Source organism: Leptonychotes weddellii, chromosome 8 (assembly GCF_054177405.1).
Source record: "Leptonychotes weddellii isolate Sample4059 chromosome 8, ASM5417740v2, whole genome shotgun sequence".
Classification (NCBI taxonomy): Eukaryota; Metazoa; Chordata; class Mammalia; order Carnivora; family Phocidae; genus Leptonychotes; species Leptonychotes weddellii.
The window spans coordinates 26,389,683-26,410,094 of NC_138376.1; the positions used below are offsets into that span (position 1 = coordinate 26,389,683).

General features: G+C 39.6%; 1 protein-coding gene across 2 annotated transcripts in view; it reads right to left on the reverse strand.

The window, feature by feature from the left end:
* Window positions 1-403: 403 nt before the first annotated feature.
* Window positions 404-20,412, reverse strand: part of SRPK1 (SRSF protein kinase 1) — an 81,972-nt gene continuing 61,963 nt past the window's right edge. Inside the window, exons 13-16 of one of the 2 annotated variants that reach the window (XM_081828073.1) lie at window positions 13,333-13,440; window positions 8,422-8,491; window positions 4,338-4,430; window positions 404-2,887 (exon numbers count right to left, since the gene is read on the reverse strand). In XM_081828073.1, coding sequence (XP_081684199.1) covers window positions 2,703-2,887; window positions 4,338-4,430; window positions 8,422-8,491; window positions 13,333-13,440 — 456 coding nt within the window. In that variant the 3' untranslated portion in view covers window positions 404-2,702. The other variant, XM_081828074.1, reaches the window with a different exon arrangement.

Sequence of the window (20,412 nt, forward strand, 5' to 3'; positions counted from 1 at the left end):
GGAATGAATCAGACAAATCTATGAAAGCCTGTGTACGAGGGTTTGTCATGCCAGTGCCTTAGGCAGAGTTCACAAATCTTTGGCATTTTGCATCTACAGTGTTGTGATTGTAATCTGAGGGGGGAGTGGTAAAAGACACACCACAAATATTCTGGGAAAATACTACTAGATACAGGGAATGACAACTTTCCTAAGAAATGTGCTGTTATTCTCACCTACCCCCAATTTAAAGGACAGAAGCAAAGCTACAAATGCCATAAAGTGGTGGCTTGTGTTCCAGCCAGCCAGTTTCACTGCATATTTAAGTTCAAAAAGCATACTCAACCAATCCTTCCCTCCATTCTGAAGCTTGGGTCAGATCAACTTGGGCAACAAAGGAACAGAAATGCTCTGGAGACATATAGGTTATTAAATAATTTGTTTATTGTACTGCACTTATAAAGAAAACAGACAATGAACCCAGTAGAAAGAATAAAAATGCATTTGGGGTTGTAACTGACAGCGATAGAAATCCTTTAGTGAGATCGTGGCAATTTGACAGTATTATGATTAAGTTCAATAAAGGTACATGGGGTACTTGAAGATCAAATTCTATAGCTGCCTCTTTCTACGGCTTCTAATTCATCTGGCTCCTTAAATCATAGGGGGGAAAGCCCTTATTTGGTGGGAAAACATTTCCAGAAAGAAGTTATAAGATTCTCTATTAAAATTTCTTCTCACATCAGTTGTTAAAATGGGGCCTTCTATTTGTGTTTTGGTTATTTCATTTTAATATCGTCACCAGAATTCCTGTAATTGCGCAATTGTTATTTTACAGTGTAGACAAGAATTCAGTTCTAGTCTGCTATTGCTTTAGATATATATATATATAGCTGAAAAGCCAAAGTGGATTAGAATTGCCGAAGGATTTTCCCTGCCGTTGTTGGATACAATCTATTTTCTTTATTCTTGATAGGTGCATAGACAGCCTCACTTAAAATTCTTTCTACAGGAACATGTCTGATTTCAGGACTACCCAATCAAGGATCCGATGAATGGCTGGCCAACAGGGTTCTGTGTTTATGAGTTAAATGGATTGCATAATTGCACCACTTTTTCCTTTGCTGTTGTTGGTGGAAAAAATGGCAGAATCTGTGGACTCCAATCTCCCATACAGAGAGTCGGCTACCTGAAAGTCTCATCAGCAGCTTGGCTAGTAGAGCCTCAAGTTGCACTTCCTTGGCTTTCTGTAGATCAGTCCTGGAGCCGTCTCCGCAGAATGCTGTAATCCCCAAGGCCCACTTGGTCCGTGCTGAACAAGTGGCTGTGACCCCAAACCTGCCCCTCTTTTGCTTTTCAATATGACTGGAGGAATATGTAATGTCTAGGGCAGGTCTATGAGAGGCCCCTTCTAAAATAAGATTCACAAAGCCTTTCCTCATTAAAAAAAAAAAAGCCTCAAGTACATCTCAATTATCTCAAAATTGCAGTTAAAAACTTACATTATACAAAGAAATAGCAGCAGAGAATGGCTAATGTTAAAACAACCAACCCCCCCACCTAAAACCATCCCCCCCAAAAGTGCCATCCCCCCAACCCTTTCCCTTGGCTCTTTTATGCTGGGATTTCATTTAAGACCTGAAGCCTCTGAGAAAATGAGAATGGTAAAGCCACAGAGGAAAACTGCTTCAAGGTTAAATTTTGGACAAGGTAAAGAAAAAGCTGTAAATAGAAGTAGGGGACTGACTGGAAAAGAACTGGGAATTCTAGGAAATTTTCTTCTTAGAGGGGAAATCTCTGAAACCCAGATCTCCTTTCTGGAGTCATCCTGAATTCTTTAGTTATGGGGCAGTAAACTCAAGTGCAATGAGTAAAGTGCCAGCCAGGGATTAAAACAACAAAAACCAAAACAGCCAATCAAAATAACTCTGCAGTTAGGGTGACAGAAGATACACAGGAAAGGACTGTTTTTGCAGAACATCTAGTTCTGAAGAAATCACTAGTCAATGGTTGCGTTGTCTTGTTTCCACCAAAAATCAGACCAAAGATTCAAGGATCTTAAGAGTTATGGGACGATGAAAGGAATCTGATAGTGCTTTGAACAGTGATAAAATGGTATCCAAATTTGGTGTTGATACAGCTCATTTAAAAAGATAGTCACTTCAAAGTCATGGGACAAAATGTGAACATAGAGAACAACAGAAACAATCCAGGAAGATGATGCAGCCTGGATACAGCAAATTTAATGTCTCTGCTGTACACGGAAGTAACACCCTTTCCGCTTCTCATCCTTATGCTGGCAATAGGAGATGCACTAGAAAATTTGACTCTTAGAGTCAATGAATAAAAGGATGAGCTCATCATCTTTATAGCTCTTTTTAAAAAGGATGCTTATAATTCAAAGCGTGTTTTAATGGAAAGACAAGGGTACAGGGTGAGAGGCTGTTTCACAACTTAGTATATTAGTCTTTGGCAGAGCCCAATCAAGGCCAAATTCACCTAGGATGCCCAATGGCTGTGGGGGAATCTCCACAGGGTCAAGTAAGCAAACCCAAATGAACATGTTGGATTAAAAAAACAAAACAAAACAAAAAACCCACAATAACAAAAAACCTAGGAAACCCTTGAAGGAAGAGCTTCACCCTGAAAAGGGAAGAGGGAAATGCTTGGCAGGGAGGGGCGAGGGTCAGCATGTGATCTCTGCTGCAGCGCTGGGCTGAGGCTTAGGAGTTGAGCCAAGGGTGCCGGAGACAATCGGCAGCAGTGGCTCTCTTCTCGGGTATCAGCTCCAACATGGGCAGTAAGAAATCCGTGAAGCCAGCTGCCTCTTCCTGAGACCACTCATACTTCTCCACTAGAACCTCAAAAAGGCCCCAGGGTTTCAGTTTCGTGATGTGCTTCAGGTCACCTAGGTAAAGACAATACAAAAGAAACTGACCGACATTGACTAGTAACAAGATCCTTTTGTGGAAATCCAGGAACTAATCCAGGTGCTCTATAAAGAACCAAATTTTGCCATCAGAATCTAATCCTTTTCTATTCACAAAGCTCTTCTTTAATACATTCCTTGGACGTGTCTCCATTTTCCATTAAGGCCTAAAATCTTAATTTGTTTGCTCCACCATTCTAGGATATTTTGTCCCAGTCAAATTGGATAGGCCTAGCAGGAACTAGGTATTCACTAAAATGAATATTAAATGCCTATATATGCAACATGGTCTCATGTGGTGTTCAAAGACAGTTTATCATCACATACCAAGAACAATTTGGGGTTTTTTTTTTTTTTTGGCTTAACATTCTAGTAAATGTTGCTTCCAAATAAGGCAGTAATTTAAAAATAAAGAGCTAAGACCATGTCCAACCTGTATAAAAGCAACAAGACTAAAACAACAAACCCCATACAGCTTTCAGATATAGCTACATCAACACTTTGTACTATTCTAAAATGTCATTCTAATTCTTGCTTCTTTGACATAACCATTTTAACTTACACAACACTTATTTGAAGTCTCTTTCTGTGGGCAGCGAGTGCCTGATTAATTACCCACTTGGTATATACCTGCCATTAATTGGTCTTTGCACAAGGAGGAACTCCTATGAAACACTTCACTATCTTCCTGCCAAAAAGAAACATTAAGAAATGCTTCTGAGGATGCTTGCTGTCAAGTGTAGAGGTCGTGAGGAAAAAGGGAACCATGGCTAACAGGGAAAAAAGGTCCCTCCTTTCTAGTCCCTCCTAGGTCAGGTTTTCAAATTTCAGCTTTTAAATACACACTTAACTATGCCAACATATATTATCGAGTCAAAATTTCAGGTGAGAGTATTATCTTTGTTTCTTTCACTAATCGGTGATAACATAAACTTATAAAACTGCAAAGGGTAAAGTTAATTTGTAGGACTGATGTGCTTAAGTGACTATATTAGGTGTCACTGGGCTACAAAATGAGTGAGTCCTGCCCTTAGGAAGCTTAAACTAAACTACTTGCCCTTTGACAGAGGCAGTTCTTAGATCAAATGATAGCAAAAATCTGCCCATTTTTCAGAAGTAGGAGTAATCAACCAATTATGTGCCAGGTACTATATACACAGCAACTTATTTAGTGTGAAGTAAACACTTAAAATCCCCATTTAGAAATCAGCAGACTGAGGTTGTGTAGCAGCTGGGATTTGAACCCAGATAGTGTGGCTCCAGTCTCTGCTTTAGACCACACTATTTCACCTCTCTGCTGTTACAGCTCAGCATCCAAGGCAGGACCATTCTTCTGTAGGTGTTGGGAACATGTACCTGGTTGTACTTACCTCTTCACTTTTAAACACTTTGCCCCCTTAATGGCTGGGAACAAACACATTCATTTTACCTTTTTTGGTGAAAAATTCCTTGGAATATTTTCCTGCCACAATGAGCTTGCGAGGCACCTTCCCCAGAAGTTCTATGATCAATGCAATGTGATCTGTATGTTTCAAACATTTCAGGAGAGGGGAAAAAAAAGACATACATAACAGGAGTAACAAATGCAGTTCTAGACAATGGCAGAAAGAGTAGCATGCACACCTCTTTGTAAAACATTTCAGCCTTGCTTTCTGTCCTAAATAGGAAGAGGACTCTATCCATCTAATGGAGAATCCAGAAAACCATAAAAAAATCAGGCGCCCACTCCAGTGGGACTTGAGTGATAACTAAAAACAATCTTGGTGTGAATGCTCTGCTTCCTGAAGTTGTATCCCTGGGGCCTAGATGAAAACTCGTGTTAATAATACTACCTCTGCGGTTGAAGAAGTCCTGTGAATATTTCCCACTGAGGGCAAAGCGTCTTGGAATTCTGCCTATCAGCTCTATAATGTGCGCAATGTGGTCTAAAATAGAAGGGTAAGAAGAACAGGATCAAGGACAAGCTGTAGAAGTTTTTTTTTTTTAATGAATAGCTTTTTCAGGCCTAGCTGTTTAAGAGTAACTACAAATATAACCAAGGATACTCCAGGGGAGACTGGGAAGGTCAAGAATTATTTCAGGTGGTTGGTCACCTGATAGTAGCTAGCAAGTCCCACTCTAGAGTTTGGAGGCTCATCTATATCTTTACTTCTATTTTGTCTATACATCTAGATTCAGGTGGGTTTTTCAGATAAGGTAAAAAACTGTACCAATATGCTTTAGAGACTGTTATTTATTTATGGTACTGCTCTGGGCTTCAAGTAGTAATAATATCACTTTATATATAACAAAGTTCACAACAATTAAAGCACTCACATACAATTATTTGAGTTTTTACAATCACCCTGTAGAACAGGTCAAAATTAACAGATACCCCATTTTAATGATGAGAAAACAGAACCTCAGAGAGAATAAATGGCCTACTTGAAGGTATAGGGGTAACCAGAACTCAAAATGAACCCACATCTTATCATGTGTAGTTGAAGAGCTGTGTGTTTGTTTTAAAATAAATCACACTTTTAAAGTAGAAATTGGCACAGACATTTTAAAATACAGCTACTTGACTTCTGTAGGCCACTAAAAGATACCCATATCATAGCAGTGCCTTGTAACGGTCACTGCATGAATACGGACTATGATCACTGCCAACGAAGTGTGCACCACGCGGGGAGCCTGGGACCAGGCAGCATCCACATTCACAGGCAACTCTACTAGCTTTTTACTCTGCAGGTGACAGCAACTAAGAATAGGAAGAGATTTTAAAAAGCGATGGCTGTTAGCCACAAAAGAGCTTTATAAATGACTTTAATCCTGTAGTTATAGAATCGTTAAGGTCAAAAGGAATGACTATAACCTTTCCAATAATATCATCTTACAGGGGAATAATAATAATATGCCAGAGACATTAATATATCTGGGAATTTGTGACGGTCTCAGGTCTTATCTGTTTCTCAAGTAAAGGACTCAGTGCTGTCATTTTAAAACAACTTTACATTCATCAAGTCACTACAATCTTCCGGCAGTTTTGACTGAATTTATGGTTTTCTAACAAGACTTGGCCACCATGAAATTTTTGCCCATTTTAGGCAAAACCTGCAAATAAATGTCTTTGTAGAAATGAGACTACAGTTTATCTTACTGTAAACTTCCAAGTGAAATATTGGTTCTTTTAATATTTTTCCTATACCAAGGAATTATTTTTCTTTTTTTTTTTTCCTAAAGATTTATTTATTTGACAGAGAGAGACACAGCGAGAGAGGGAACACAAGCAGGGGGAGTGGGAGAGGGAGAAGCAGGCTTCCTGCAGAGCAGGGAGCCCGATGCAGGGCTCGATCCCAGGACCCTGGGATCGTGACCCGAGCCGACGGCAGACGCTTAACTGTCTGAGCCACCCAGGCGCCCCAATTATTTTTCTCTTGAATGTGTTATTTTACATTTAATTCCAGCAGCCTGTCTCTGGCTTATCAATTAATCATAGGACTGATATACCTGATAGGCAAAATTATCAAGTATTATTCCGAATTAGAGCTGTAGAACATCAACAACATCAGAAAAAATGCTTCTTAGGTGGGCCCCAGCCCTACCATGACTTATAACAAACTATGCATATACTAGCTAGGGGATAAGGGCTTGCTTTTTTCCTGCTCTTATGGGCCAAACTGCAGTAGTCTGAAGTTTCATCTAAGGACTATTAGTGCTGACTAGTATAGGAGGAAATAAAATTTGGATCTAAATATCTAGAATAGACAATTCTCCCTTGCCCCTTACTTGGGACTTTTTATATACACTTTGGTAGCATAAGACCCTACAGAGTGTAATTCCAGCTGCTATATGTGTTCTGTACCACACACTATTTACAGGGAGTCTAGGAAAGTAAAGAGAAAAAAATCAATTACTTGCTCAAACAGTTATAGTAGGGCATTTCTAAGAAAGTTCAAAGCCCCAAACTTATAACTGGCAAAAAAAGAAGCAGAGGTTAGGGAAAATTAAGTGTATACACAGATAGTAATTACATATATTCTTAAAAGGGCTTATACAGAAAACACATCCAAACTGTACCCACTGAAATAGGCATTTGGTGATCGGAATTAGCGTAACTTTTTCCAAACAGTATGTGTTAGGAATATCAGCAGGCCCTAACAACATTGCCTGTTAATATCCCAAGGGACCAGGGTTTAAGAAATGGAGAGTATTCTTGGTTCCACGGAGCACAAAACCTGATTCCCCTAAGAACTGAGGAAAGCACAGAGAGTAAAGGACATATTTTCCACATCGGGAGGGTACATTGCTAGTGCTCTCTCAAAGCAATCCCCATTAATCCTGAAAGCAAAACCTGCCGAAACTGTATAATAAAGAAGGTAAAACATTTAATTGTTCTTTCATTCACATTATTATCTAAGTTATTTGGACATCACCATAATAAAAAAAAAAGTCACATATTCAGTTGTGTGCTTTCACAGCCTCTCAGATGGAGCAACTGACAGCTTGGGCCTTTCCCATCAGCTATCACAAAACATAAATCAATAACACTGTTTTATTTTTTTAAAGATTTTTAATTTATCTGAGAGAGAGAGACACAGAGAGAGAGCGCGAGAGAACACGAGCAGGGGGAGGGGCAGAGGGAGAAGCAGGCTCCCCACGGAGCAGGGAGCCTGATGCGGGGTTCGATCCCAGGACCCTGGGATCATGACCTGAGCCAAAGGCAGACACTTAACCGACTGAGCCACCCAGGAGACCCAATAACACGGTTTTAAAATGGAATTCTAAATGTTAGTATCATTTACAAAGAAAAAAGTATGGTTTTAATTTTTAGAAAGGGAGGGGCACCTGGGTGGCTCAGTTGGTTAAGCGACTGCCTTCGGCTCGGGTCATGATCCTGGAGTCCCGGGATCGAGTCCCACATCGGGCTCCCCGCTCAGCAGGGAGTCTGCTTCTCCCTCTGACCCTCCCCCTCTCGTGCTCTCTGTCTCCCATTCTCTCTCTCAGATAAATAAAACCTTTAAAAAAAAAAAAAAAAAAAAAATTTTTAGAAAGGGAAAAAAGAATGCTAAAAATTGTAGAATTTATATAGACAAACAGGATATAGTGCCTGCATTCACAAACACCACTCAAGTAGTCTGCATATAAAATTACTGACTTCCAAATAAAGTTGCAGGCCTAACTGAGCAACAAGCTGATGAACAGGTAATTCAAAGTGGGTAAAGAATGAAGCACTGATCTATATAGAAAGGAAGATAACCAGAGGTTTTAGAAGAAATTACCCGGCAAATACAAGTTTTAGTTTAACCAACTGTGGCTTTTCTCTAATCCTCATATAGTTCTTTAATAGCTATTATAAAATATCTAGTGTATCTAATACTTAATAAAAAACATTCTGTATTTCTATCTTTTCTGGGATTTATATATTCTTAGCACACTAAAAAGACTAAGCTCTTCAGTACTAACAAACCGTGTTAGCCACACGTGGAAAGTGTAACTGCCATGCACAGAGATCCTCGGTTAAGGAGACTCACCTTCATCTCGAGTGTACTCTTCCCCTGAATGAGGTTCAAACAAATAGTCGCCTGTGGCCAGTTCAAAGGCCTAAGAAAAAGAGGACAGCACATGAAAGCATTAAAACAAAACAAAGCAAAAAAACCAAAAAAGCAGCCTTTGGGAAGCTTATTGCTTACTATGTGGCTCAATATGAAGTAATTTTTTTCTTCTTTGAAAAAGCTGCAGATGATCATTTAAAAAAATGTCTGCGATTATCCCTAAGGAGTTTTCCTTCCACACCTGTTTCTTAGTAAAATGGAGCAGGAAAACAGCAAAAACTGTTAACATCAACATATGGATTCTTCCACTCCATCCCCCATCAGCAATTCAGCTCTCCTGAATTTCTCTTTTTGCTTAGCGAGGGCCACATGTGGATATTAAGGTGATTCTAAGTTATTAAATTATTTGTGAGAAGAGCAGGTCTTATTTTCTTGTTATAATTTTACATGGCTAGAAATTAAGATTCTGTACACAAAATCAAAACCAAAAAACTCAGACAGACATCTTCTCTACCTATGACTTAATTATTTGGCAAAAAGTATATTTTTAAGTTTTGCTTTGGGAAGCACTCCCTAAACTGTCCCAGTAGAATCCCTAATTCCTAGGTCTATAGGAAAATCAGAAAAAGATTAAGTGTAAATGCAGTCAAGAGCCATTCATGCTTTATGTGACTGGCAGGTTTGGCATTCACCTACCAGGAAAAGAAAGGCACATGTCTTCTACACGAAAACCTCTTGTCAACAGTGTTCAAGAACAATGAAAAAGTGATTTCCTTTAGAATACGTGCCAAGCATTATGGAAAGACAGCATCTGAGTGACAGGGCTATATTAATCTTTCACTGATTAAAAAATGGGTTTAAAAAAAGTAATGTAACAGCAATTTTATAAAGGCCCATATTGGTATAAAAGTACAGTTGTTAATCAAGTGCCAGTCACAGGTCAATTTTGATTAAGTCAATGGTCCAATTTCAGGAACTGTGGGGTGGATTCTGGAGCACACTCTCTAATTCAGTCCTAGGTTTAGGTCTCAGTGGCTTGCCAGAGTCAGCTTCTGCAATTTCACGAGAGGACAGCTTTTCTCAAAACTATATTACCTGAACGGTACTATCCTGGACCAGGCCTAGCTGGTTTTATATTCTAGCAGTTCATTATGGAACTGAAGCTGGTACTTGCTCTACCCTCTAATCGTCCTGAGGCTTATAGTCCCAAAGCAGAAAAGAAACAAACTGTGATTCTCATTCATCAGAATTTGTTAATCTCTTCTGAAACCAGTACTTTTTCAAAGCCTCATAGTGGGAGTTCAGTAAAAACACTGAAATTAAAATTCGAGAAAATAAAGAAAATTTTCTAAGATTTTAATTATTTTCTAAATTTTTTCACCTACACACTCATAACTAGTTACCTCAAGTTCTCTGAGAGAACTTTATTTTTTGGAACATATATGATAGTTGCTAGTAGTTACAATTTTGTAAGTAAGATAACAGCAGAAAAACACAAACCAAACCAAACAATCACAATGTCAGAAGTGAAAACTAGCAGAAGCTCTAGTCACAAACAGAACACTTAGTTGAACACCCTTCCCTTTATAGATGAGAAAACTGTAACCCAAACTGACAGGCAAGAAAGCCCATCCTAGAATCCAGGGTTCCTGATTCCCACTTCTGTGCTGGCCTCACACTGACCAAAGAGCCTGTTCTGCCACAGTCAGGGTCATGCTGACAACCAGAGGCAACATCAGTTATGAAATTCAGTGTGCTGGTATATATCCAGACAACACAGTATTATTTAGTGCTAAAAATGCAAAAGAGCTATCAAGTCATGAAAAGACATAGACAAACCTTAAATGAATATTATGAAGTGAAAGAAGCCAATTGAAAAGTCTACATACTTTATGATTCCAACTCTATGACATTCTGAAAAAGGCAAAGCTATGAAGACAATAGAAAGATCAGTGGTGGCCAGGTGTTGGGGGTAGAGAAGGAGGGATGAATAAGCAGAGTTTGGAGGATTTTTAGGGCAGTGAAACTATTCTGTATGATACTACAGTGGTTAGATACAAGTCATTACACATTTGTTAAAATCTATAGAATGGAGGATTTAAAAACATCTCTTCTTTATCCACTCTAAAATGGTCTTCAGAGAACCCTCCCTTTTTATAACTGCCATCTAACTTGGTAGTCTCAATCACTAAGGTGGCAGGCAATCTCTCTCTCAGAAAGGGCTCCAATCTTTCCATCAATTAATTGCATTGGATGCAGGATGATCCATCTTTCCAGACACTTCTGATATTCCAGATTTATTTTTATTTCTGGTTATGGCTATATGGAAAGCAACATTTCTATGTCTATTAGCAAAATAAGAGAAACTTAAGGGAACAAAGGAGGGTTCGAATTTTCATGATATTGTCTCATGCGAGAGAAGTGCTTTCCCTCCCTCAGTCAAGAAAATTCCTACATGTGAGCTGGTCCAAACAGGGGACAAGGTTAATTCCCCTTTTATCTTTTTGCCTTAGTATTAATATACTAAATAGCAAGCAGGACCTACTGCCCCCAAACAATTAACCCACTACTAAGAACCACATCATAATAAATCAGATGTCATCTATAAACTAGTTATATTTTGTAGTTGGTGGCATCTCCATCGCTTATTTTCTCTAGCAAATCTAATTCCTCAAAATACAAAGCTTTAAAGTACGGCAAGAAAGAATTTAGATTTTATTCCAATGTTCTTTCATCTTGTGCACACAGTACCAAACCTTACATTTCACACAGTCCACCATCTTAACAGACTGTTGATATGCCATAACACAGTGATTTACAAGGTCATGCCATATTAACACGGTTTTAACTCTATTACCTCTGGAAGACAAAGTTTTTTAGGAATGTGGGTCTCAAGAAATCTATGACCTAAAATAGGCTGGGGTTTCTAGTTTGTAGTTTCTCAAGTTTTCCCCCAAGTTGACTGTGAAAAATGTTAACTGAAATGACAGTTTAACAGGTTTCTGGTTTAGTTTACTCACTTGATGGTCCACCAAAATTTATTAAGTACTGCCATATAATAAAGAATTTGTTTGGTCTTTGTTCCTGTTTCCTGAGAGGAAGACTCTAAAAGCTTGGCATTTCCAAGTGATGATGTCTTTTGTCGTTCACGTTGGACCCCTACCGCCTTATCATTACACCGATGAGGTGACTCATGGTGGGCTCCCTAGATAGTTTTAAGAGGGCTGGATATGCCTCTAATTGGACAAGACCCAACTGTGTGAGGATTGGGGCTTTGAGCCAGTGTTATCCTAACCTCCAGGGAAGGAGAGGGGGCTGGAGACTGAGCTCAACCACACGATCAACAATTCATTCAATCATACCTAAGTGATGAAACCTCAATTAAAAATTGGCATCTGAAGCCCCTTTGAACTTCCCTGGCTGGTGGTACATACTGATGTGCTGGGAAAGTGACATGTCCTAGGGACACAGAAGCTTCACCTTTGTGACCCTCTTAGGCCTCACCCTATGCATGTTTTCATTTGACTGGTTCTGATATGCAAAATGCAAAAGAGCTATCAAGTCATGAAAAGACATAGACAAACCTTAAATGAATATTATGAAGTGAAAGAAGCCAATTGAAAAGTCTACATACTTTATGATTCCAACTCTATGACATTCTGAAAAAGGCAAAGCTATGAAGACAATAAAAAGGTCAGTGGTGGCCAGGTGTTGGGGGTAGAGAAGGAGGGATGAGGGAGGAAATTAAAAAGCTAGTTAAAAACATCTGGCATTCTGTGGCACCTGGGTGGCTCAGTCAGTTAAGTGTCCAACTCTTTGATTTATGACAAAACTGCAATAGCAGTTTAACACTTTCCCAAGTTCTGTGAGTCATTCTAGTAAGTTACTGAATCTGAAAGGATAATGGAACCTCCCCTTGGAGCCAGGTGGTCAGAAATGCAGGTGGCCTATGGACTCCAGAGTTTGCAGCTGGTGTCTGAAGGGAGGGGGCTCCTGGGAAACTATGCCCTTAACCTGTGAAGTCTGCCAAAACTCTGGGTAGTTAGCATTAGAATTGCCCTGTAAGCACCCACTCAGATTGTGCCAGGCCCTGACCCAGACACTTAGCTATAGTTCACAGACATGGTTCCTGTCAGCATGGGACTTACAACCTAGTGGGAGAGAAACAAGTAAAGAAACACACAATTACAAATTGAAGAGTACACTCCATTTCAGGAAACAATATAACACATTCCAACAAAGGCTACTTGTGGGAAACCGTTCAATATCAACTAAATCTGACTACTTGAGTACTTGTTTGACAGGGACAAAGCAGCAATTTAAGACTCTTTCACATCTTTTGAGGTGCAAAGATGCCTGAGGAACTGTCAAACTATACAGAATGAAGTAGTTTCCAGGGGTTTCCCTAATCTGAAAACAGATCAGAGCTGAAAGGGCAAGGGTACTGGTAATCTCCAAATCAAAAGTGGCATCACCTTAGAGCAGCTATTTTAATCCCCTCCACTGAAGCCCGTACTAAGAAACATTTGGTGCCTTCAACCAACAGCAATTTGGCACAACAAAATGGAATGCCAGATGTTTTTGTTTTGAGACAGAGAAAGAATTCAAGCAGGCTCCACGCCCAGAATGGAGCCCAACTCGGGGGCTCGATCTCACAACCCTGAGATCATGACCTGAGCCGAAATCAAAGAGTTGGACGCTTAACTGACTGAGCCACCCAGGTGCCACAGAATGCCAGCTGTTTTTAACTAGCTTTTGAATTCCTACCTCTCCAGACATAAGATTTAGCGTGCCAGTGGTACATCACAAAAAGATTTCTTTTTCTGTTTGTAAATTTGCTGGTCTACTGAAATTAGCGAACAGTGAAGGTCAAGGGGGAAAAAACATTACCATGCATGCTGTGCTCCAAATGTCAGCAGGGGTATTATAGCCAGATCCTATCAGAACTTCCAAGGAGCGATACTGCCTTGTTTGAATATCTTCAGTGAAATGTTTGTGCTGAGTAAATGGAGAAGGAAACAGTATTTTAAAAATCACTTATTCTAAAAAGTAACAAATCATGAAAAAAAAGATTAAAATAAGTCTCTTAAGTTTGCCTCAAACCAGTCTTCATTTAGCTAGTTTCCTAAAAGTATCAGTTTGATGCTATTAGCTCCAAACAGTACTTTGCTTTAATATGCTGTCTACTCCAAATTATTTTTGCAAACATATAAATTTAACCTTAATATAGATACATGGATTAGGGAATAACAATCACTTTTTAAGAAATGGAAAACTATTACCCCAAGCAAAAATTAAACTGGTCATTTGTCTATAGTTATTAAGTGCGTCAACAAATAAATGACACCAATCTACGTTCAATTCAAACTTTCTTTGTTATGTGCTCATTATGAAGAAATAAAAGATTAGGCTTCAAGTTTCAAGAAACTTACAAGCACCATCTATAAAGAATTCTTGGCCCCATTCTCCTCCATCCCCCTCACTCCTCCAAAAAACTCAAACATGATTCTTGGGGAAACAGAGACCATGTTAAGTACCATGGGAATGCAATCAGCAAAACAATCGGAATCTCTTTAACACAAAAACTGTATGGGAAGAAAAGGGAAAACTATAATAAAAGCAATTTAAGAGACATAGTACCCAATTTTGCATTCATGGATTTTATTTGGATCCTGTTTCAAACAAACAAAAGAATATTTACAAGGTAACTGGTAAAATAGACTGAATACTTGATACTGGAGAATTGCCAACTTTTTAGGTATAGCAACAGTGTCATGGTTACCTGAAAGAATCATCTTTTAGAAAGCCATATTTAGGAATGAAAATAAGATACTTGGGATATAGTTCAAGATAATCTGGAGTGGGTGGCAGAGTGGGGGGTATAGATGAAAACAGACTGGCAATGAGTTGACAATAACTGGGTGGCGCTAGTATAATGACACAGGGTTTCAGGGTTCTATTTTCTCTACCTGGGTATAGGTCTGAAGTTGGCCATAATAAAAAATATTGCAGAAAAAAGCTCAGAATGAGTCATGGACACAAAACAAAATCCAGATAATATTAAGAAACGTGTAACAAAAAAGTGTGGAGGATGATTCTCTAATCCTACCGGAATTCAAAAACAAGGATGATCATCTGTTTCTGTTTGTTTTTAAAGTTTTATTTAAGTGATCTCTATACCCAAGGTGGGGCTTAAACTCATGACCCCAAGATCAAGAGTCGCATCTTCCTCCAACTGAGCAGCCAGGCGCCCCAAGGAAGAACATTTGTGAAGAGGAGATATTAGGCAGAGAAAGCTTCAGGTAGAAAACCAGTGTTGACCAGAGCTCCAAAGGGACAAAGACTGATCAAAAAGCGCCACTTTTGTACTCCTGGTAGAGAGAGCATCACCAACAAAGGCCAGAAGACATCTGCTAAAGCCACATACAGCTAGTTGCTAGGATAAAGAGTCTGGATTTCATTCGGCACCGCTCCATGTTAATGCACAGAAGTGTGTGCTGTAGGAAGAACGACAAGACATCTGAGGACATCATTCCAGTCATTTTCTGGTTGGTGGCCAGGAATGAAAACCTGAACACTGACTGCGGAAATAGGAGAGGGAAGAGTAAACTCAAGGAGAGCCAAAAAGAATAAGCAGAATTTAAAAATTCAATGGCTATATGTGGGAGATGGTAGGAACAGCCAAAAGGAACTCCGTGGCAGAGGCCTAGTGGGTTAGCTGTTTGCTGACAAAAACAGAGAGTGAGAGACTTAGGGAAGTGGATTTATAGGAAAACAATGGGCTCAGAAATTTAGTTTGAAGTGAAAATATACTGCAGGGGATTCTGATACTGTAACACATATACAACATTCAGGTGTATGAGTCATTCAAAATGCATTTCTATATACATATGTATTTGGTCTTTATCCGCTCTTCTTGGCTACAACTCCCTAAACCCCTGGAATCTTGGAATTTCTGGAGCAGTAAGAGCAAATGAGGGAGTATATTTGTATATATGGTCTCTTGTCCTTGGTTCCTGAAAATCCTTCAGAGCTGTAAAGGTAAAACTTAGGGTGTCTTATTATTCATAAGCCCCTTTCTACCACAACCGAGTTTATGTTAATGAGCTGACTCTGAAAAGCACCTAAGGATGGGGACTGGTTGCTATAGGAACTAACCATGAACAGAGGGTGGGACTGAAAATTCCTACTCTGATTTCTGGGGAGGGGAGGGGTGAGGGACTAGAGATTGAATAATCAGTAATGGTCAATGAGTTAATCAATCATGCCTATGTAATGAAGCCTCCATAAAAACGCAAAAGGAGGGGGTTTGGGAAGCTTCCACACTGGGGAACCAGAATGCTTCCACATGAAACTGGGGCAGGCCCTTGCAAGCTCCACGAGGACAAGTTCCTTTGAGACCTCACCCTATGTATCTCTTTCTCTGGCTATTGATTTGTACCCTTTAATATCCTTTGTAATAAATCAGCAATGTAGTGATTAAACGGGCTTTTCCGAGCTTTGTTAGCCATTCGAGCAAATCAATCAGACCCAAGGAAAGGGCTGTGGAATCTGATTTATAGCCAGTTGGTCAGAAGTACAGGTGATAATCTGGACATGTGATCGGCATCCTGAATTGGAGGGGGTTGTTGGAACCTCCAATTTATAGCTGGTTGGTCAGAAGCAAAGGTAACTTGGGCTTACAACTGGCATCTGAAGTGGAGGGAGGTCTTGTGGGACTGAGCCCTTTATCTGTGGAATCTTATTTTTCTCCAGGTGATAATGTCAGAATTGAGTTGAATTCTCAGACTAGTGTCCAAGAATTGCTTGGTGTGGGAAAGCCTACACACACACACACACACACACACACACACACACACACACACACACACACACCCCACACCCCCCCCCCCCGGGTCCAGGCATCACTGATGGATATGCTGTTCAAGGGAGTTGTCTTTACTCCTTGTGCCTCACTACTGCCTTAAAAAGATGCTGTAAATGATGAGGTCAAGAATCAGCAAAAGTAAAGAAGGTGGATCGGATACAAACACACACATCCTAAAAGTAAAGAAGGTGGATCAGATACAAACACACACTCACTCCTAAAACTCCACCTTAGTAAGAATTCCGGGTTAATTTTTAAAGCATAAACTGACACAGAATGACAAAGAAGTTAGAGCAATAAAATTTACAAGTTGAAAAACAGATCACTGGTAAACATCTTAGTGGATCCAGGAAAACTGAATACGCCACTGGTGAAAGCTGAGAAGCGCTGGGATGTAAACCATAGTACTCCTTGCCTCAGGGCTTGGGGTTTGGCAGTGTCGGGTATCACTGCCAAGTGAGGGTGGGATTTAACCCAGAAACACTGCTTTAAACATCTTTTAAAGATGGCATGCCTGGGTGGCTCAATCAGTTAAGCATCTGATTTGGTTTCGAGTCAGGTCACAATCTCACAACCCTGAGATCGAGCCCCAGGTCAGCGGGGAGTCTGCTTGTCCCTCTCCCCCCGCTTTATGCTCTCTAGCGTGCTCTCTAAAATAAATAAATAAAATCTTAAAACAACTAAATAAAATCTTACAACAACAACATCTTTTAAAGAAACAGGGCTCCAGAACACAGGGCATGATGCAATCTAACAGCTTGGGTCTCTGAAGGATGCGCCACATAATTGAGGGGAGAGTACCATTCTGAAAACAGGGAAGTTAAGTGACTATGTAACTGCATGTTGAACCCCGTTTTCCTGCAGAAAGAAGGCAACTGACATCACATAGGAAGAAAAAATGTCAAAAATGAGATAGTAAATTATAGCCTCTGAGAGATAATCAGAGAACCAAAAAACTCTTGAAAAGTAAAAATGTAGTAAGAGAAATGAGAAAAAATAAAGCTTATAATAACTAGTCAAGAAATAGCCCAGAAAATAAAGCAAAAAGAAAATGACAGAAAAGAGGAGACAGGTAAGATAATACCTGCACAGGAGGTCTAACATTTGAATAATGAGATTTCAGAGCTAGAGGACAGAAAGGAAATAAAACAAAAAACCAACCAACCAACCAACCAAACAACAAAGAAAAAGTCAAAACCAAAGAACTAGAGTTTCAAAATTAAAAGTGCACACCAGGGGTGCCTGGCTGGTTCAGATGCAAGAGCTTGACTCTTGATCTTGAGGTTGTGAGTTCAAGCCACATGTTGGGTGTAGAGATTGCTTAAATAAATAAATAAACTTAAAAAAAAAAGTGCACACCAAGTCCTTAATCTAATGGATAAAAACAGACTCAAGTGAGGCATAGCACTGTGAAATAATGATCCTAGAGACTTTCACAGGGGAAAAGGCTGCATACAAGGGATCAAGAATCAGAATGGCACTGGTCTTTAGCAGCAACAAGTCAGGGAACTAGAAGATAATAGAGCCATGACAAACATTCTTAAGGAAAATTGTTTTCAACCTAAAACTTTGCATGCAACCAACTGAGTGTGAAAGTAGGACAGAGACATTAGCAGACATGCAAGGTGCCCCCTCCCAGTCTCACACACCCCTTCTTAGGAAGCTACTACAAGTTGTATATACTCCAAAACAAAAAACAAAACAAAACAAAAACCACAAACAAAGAAAACAATCATTTTACAGTAAACCAAGAAAGAAGATCAGAGACAGAAAGTAGGGGATATAAAGAGAGAGTAAACATAATCTCCAGGATGATGGTGAAAGGAAATCTGAACGGCGGTGACGCCACAGGCCTCCGGGGCGATCCAACAGGCGAATGCAGGTTAGAAGACTCCAGGTTCCAGATAGAGCTCTTTGGGAAGAAGTTGAAAGAGTACTCAAGGTAGCTGTATGCATTAAAGTATACGTATTTATACCACTGGGTGAAAGCGTGGGATTGAATTAATTAATAAATAGTACAAAGATGACTAAGCAAATGAAAGAGTGTTAGGCAGAAACAGAAAAAGAATCAGTACAATTTATGCTCAAGATAGCACTGGGTCCCAATAATGCAAACACGGAATGATTAAGTAGCCAAAATCATATTAAATTGGGAACATGGGGGATGGATGCAGTGATGGTACGTAAATCCTGTAGTAAAATGCCTAAAATTGGAAAAAAAAAATTGGGAGCAGTATAGCCAAGTTATTTATTAGCAATATGAAGGTAAATACTGATGTGTGGGGAGTAAAAAAATTGGCAAAGGGAGGGGACAGATTTTTGAATCGACATAAACTATATACATGCATAACTGACAAGAATGTAATACTTTAAAAAATCTAGCAATCTGAAAATCATATACAATTTTATTACTGAATGCCAGATGCTATTCTGCTGCAGAGATCAGTAAGATGTGACATTTAGTCCTGACTAGGACCCAGCAGGACAAGACACTGATGTCTAGTTCACACTGTGTCCTTGTACCAAGGTCAGAGCATGTGCCTATGTTGGCTGAAGAAGTGAATGAACGAAAACAAGGTAAAGTCATTTTAGCATAGGGCACATTTTTTAAAAAGAGAAGAGAGGCCCCTGGGTGGCTCGGTTGGTTAGGCGTCTGCCTTCGGCTCAGGTCATGATCCCAGTGTCCTGGGATCGAGCCCCACATCAGGCTCTGTGCTCAGCAGGGAGCCTGCTTCTCCCTCTCCCACTGCCTGCCTGTCTGCCTACTTGTGCTCTCTCTCCGTCAAATAAATAAATAAAATCTTAAAAAATAAATAAATAAATAAAATAAAGAGACATGAGGACAAAAAGAGAGTAATTGTGGTAGTAAAAGTGACATGAAAAATTGTAGCAGAATAAAGAAAAGTGTGCCAACTGGGTAAGAAAATAATGGAGGAAGGTGTTCTAAACACAAAGGCCCAGAAGCTTGAAGCATTTGATGTTTGTACCATGTGATATCTGTGACAGAGCCAATGAGTTTCTCACAATTCATTTACTTAAATATTTATTGAGCACCTCCTAGGTACCAGGTTCTAAGTACTGTAGGTACAGCAGTGAACAAAAAAATTTGTTGTGATGGGACATACATTTAGGGATAGTAAGCAAACGACTATACAGTATCAGACTATGATAAGTGCTATGGAGAAAAAAAAAATTGAGGGGGGAGAGGAAGAAAGAGACAATACATGAATGCATATAATAAAGGTGCATGGGTTTGGAGAGTGGTGGTTTGCTAATTATGTTAGGTGTTCAGGGAAAGATCTCCCTGATGACAGCTGAATAGGAACTTGAAGAAAATGAGTGAGTTGTAACATTATCTTGGGAAGAGAATTCCAGGCAGAAGGAGGACACTATTTGCTTGGTGGTGTGTGGGACATGGAAAAGACTTTGGCATTCATTTTGAGGGAAGTCACTGCGACTCACATTTAAAAGGATCACTCTGATAGCTGTGTTGATAACAGTCTGTAGGGGGCACGGGCAGCTGAAGGGAGGGAGTTGAGTAGGCTACTGCAGTCATCCAGGGGAAGACTGGCTGGCCTAGACGAGACCACGGTACGGTAGAGTAATTCTAATTACTTGAAAAGTTCTTCCCCATTCTTACCAGTCAGTGCTAAGCTCTGACTTCATTTTTTTTCCTAAAAGGTTATCACAATATCCTAGAAGTGAGATCCTTCTAAGGTATAAACCATTAGGTACAGGATGCCATACGGAATAGAGAATTTGAAGTATAAAAATAAACGTAAAACCTATTAAAGTGGAGTTTCGATAACGCATAGTTTTTGCTTCAGCAATCTTCAACATTCCTGTTTACAAAGTATATGACTCCGAGTAGTGTCATTTATGTGCAAATCATTCTACTGTAGATTTTTGAGGTGTCCATTAATAATGCCCTCCCCCAAATTCTTAGCTAGGTAAGCAACAGTATTAACAGGACACTATACATCAAAAATCCATTTTAAAAAAGAACCCAACTTTTGACTTAGGAATTCTATGTTTAGGTCATGTCCTAAGGACAACCACACAAAGATTCATGAGCAAAGATGCTCATCACGAAGAGCTATCAA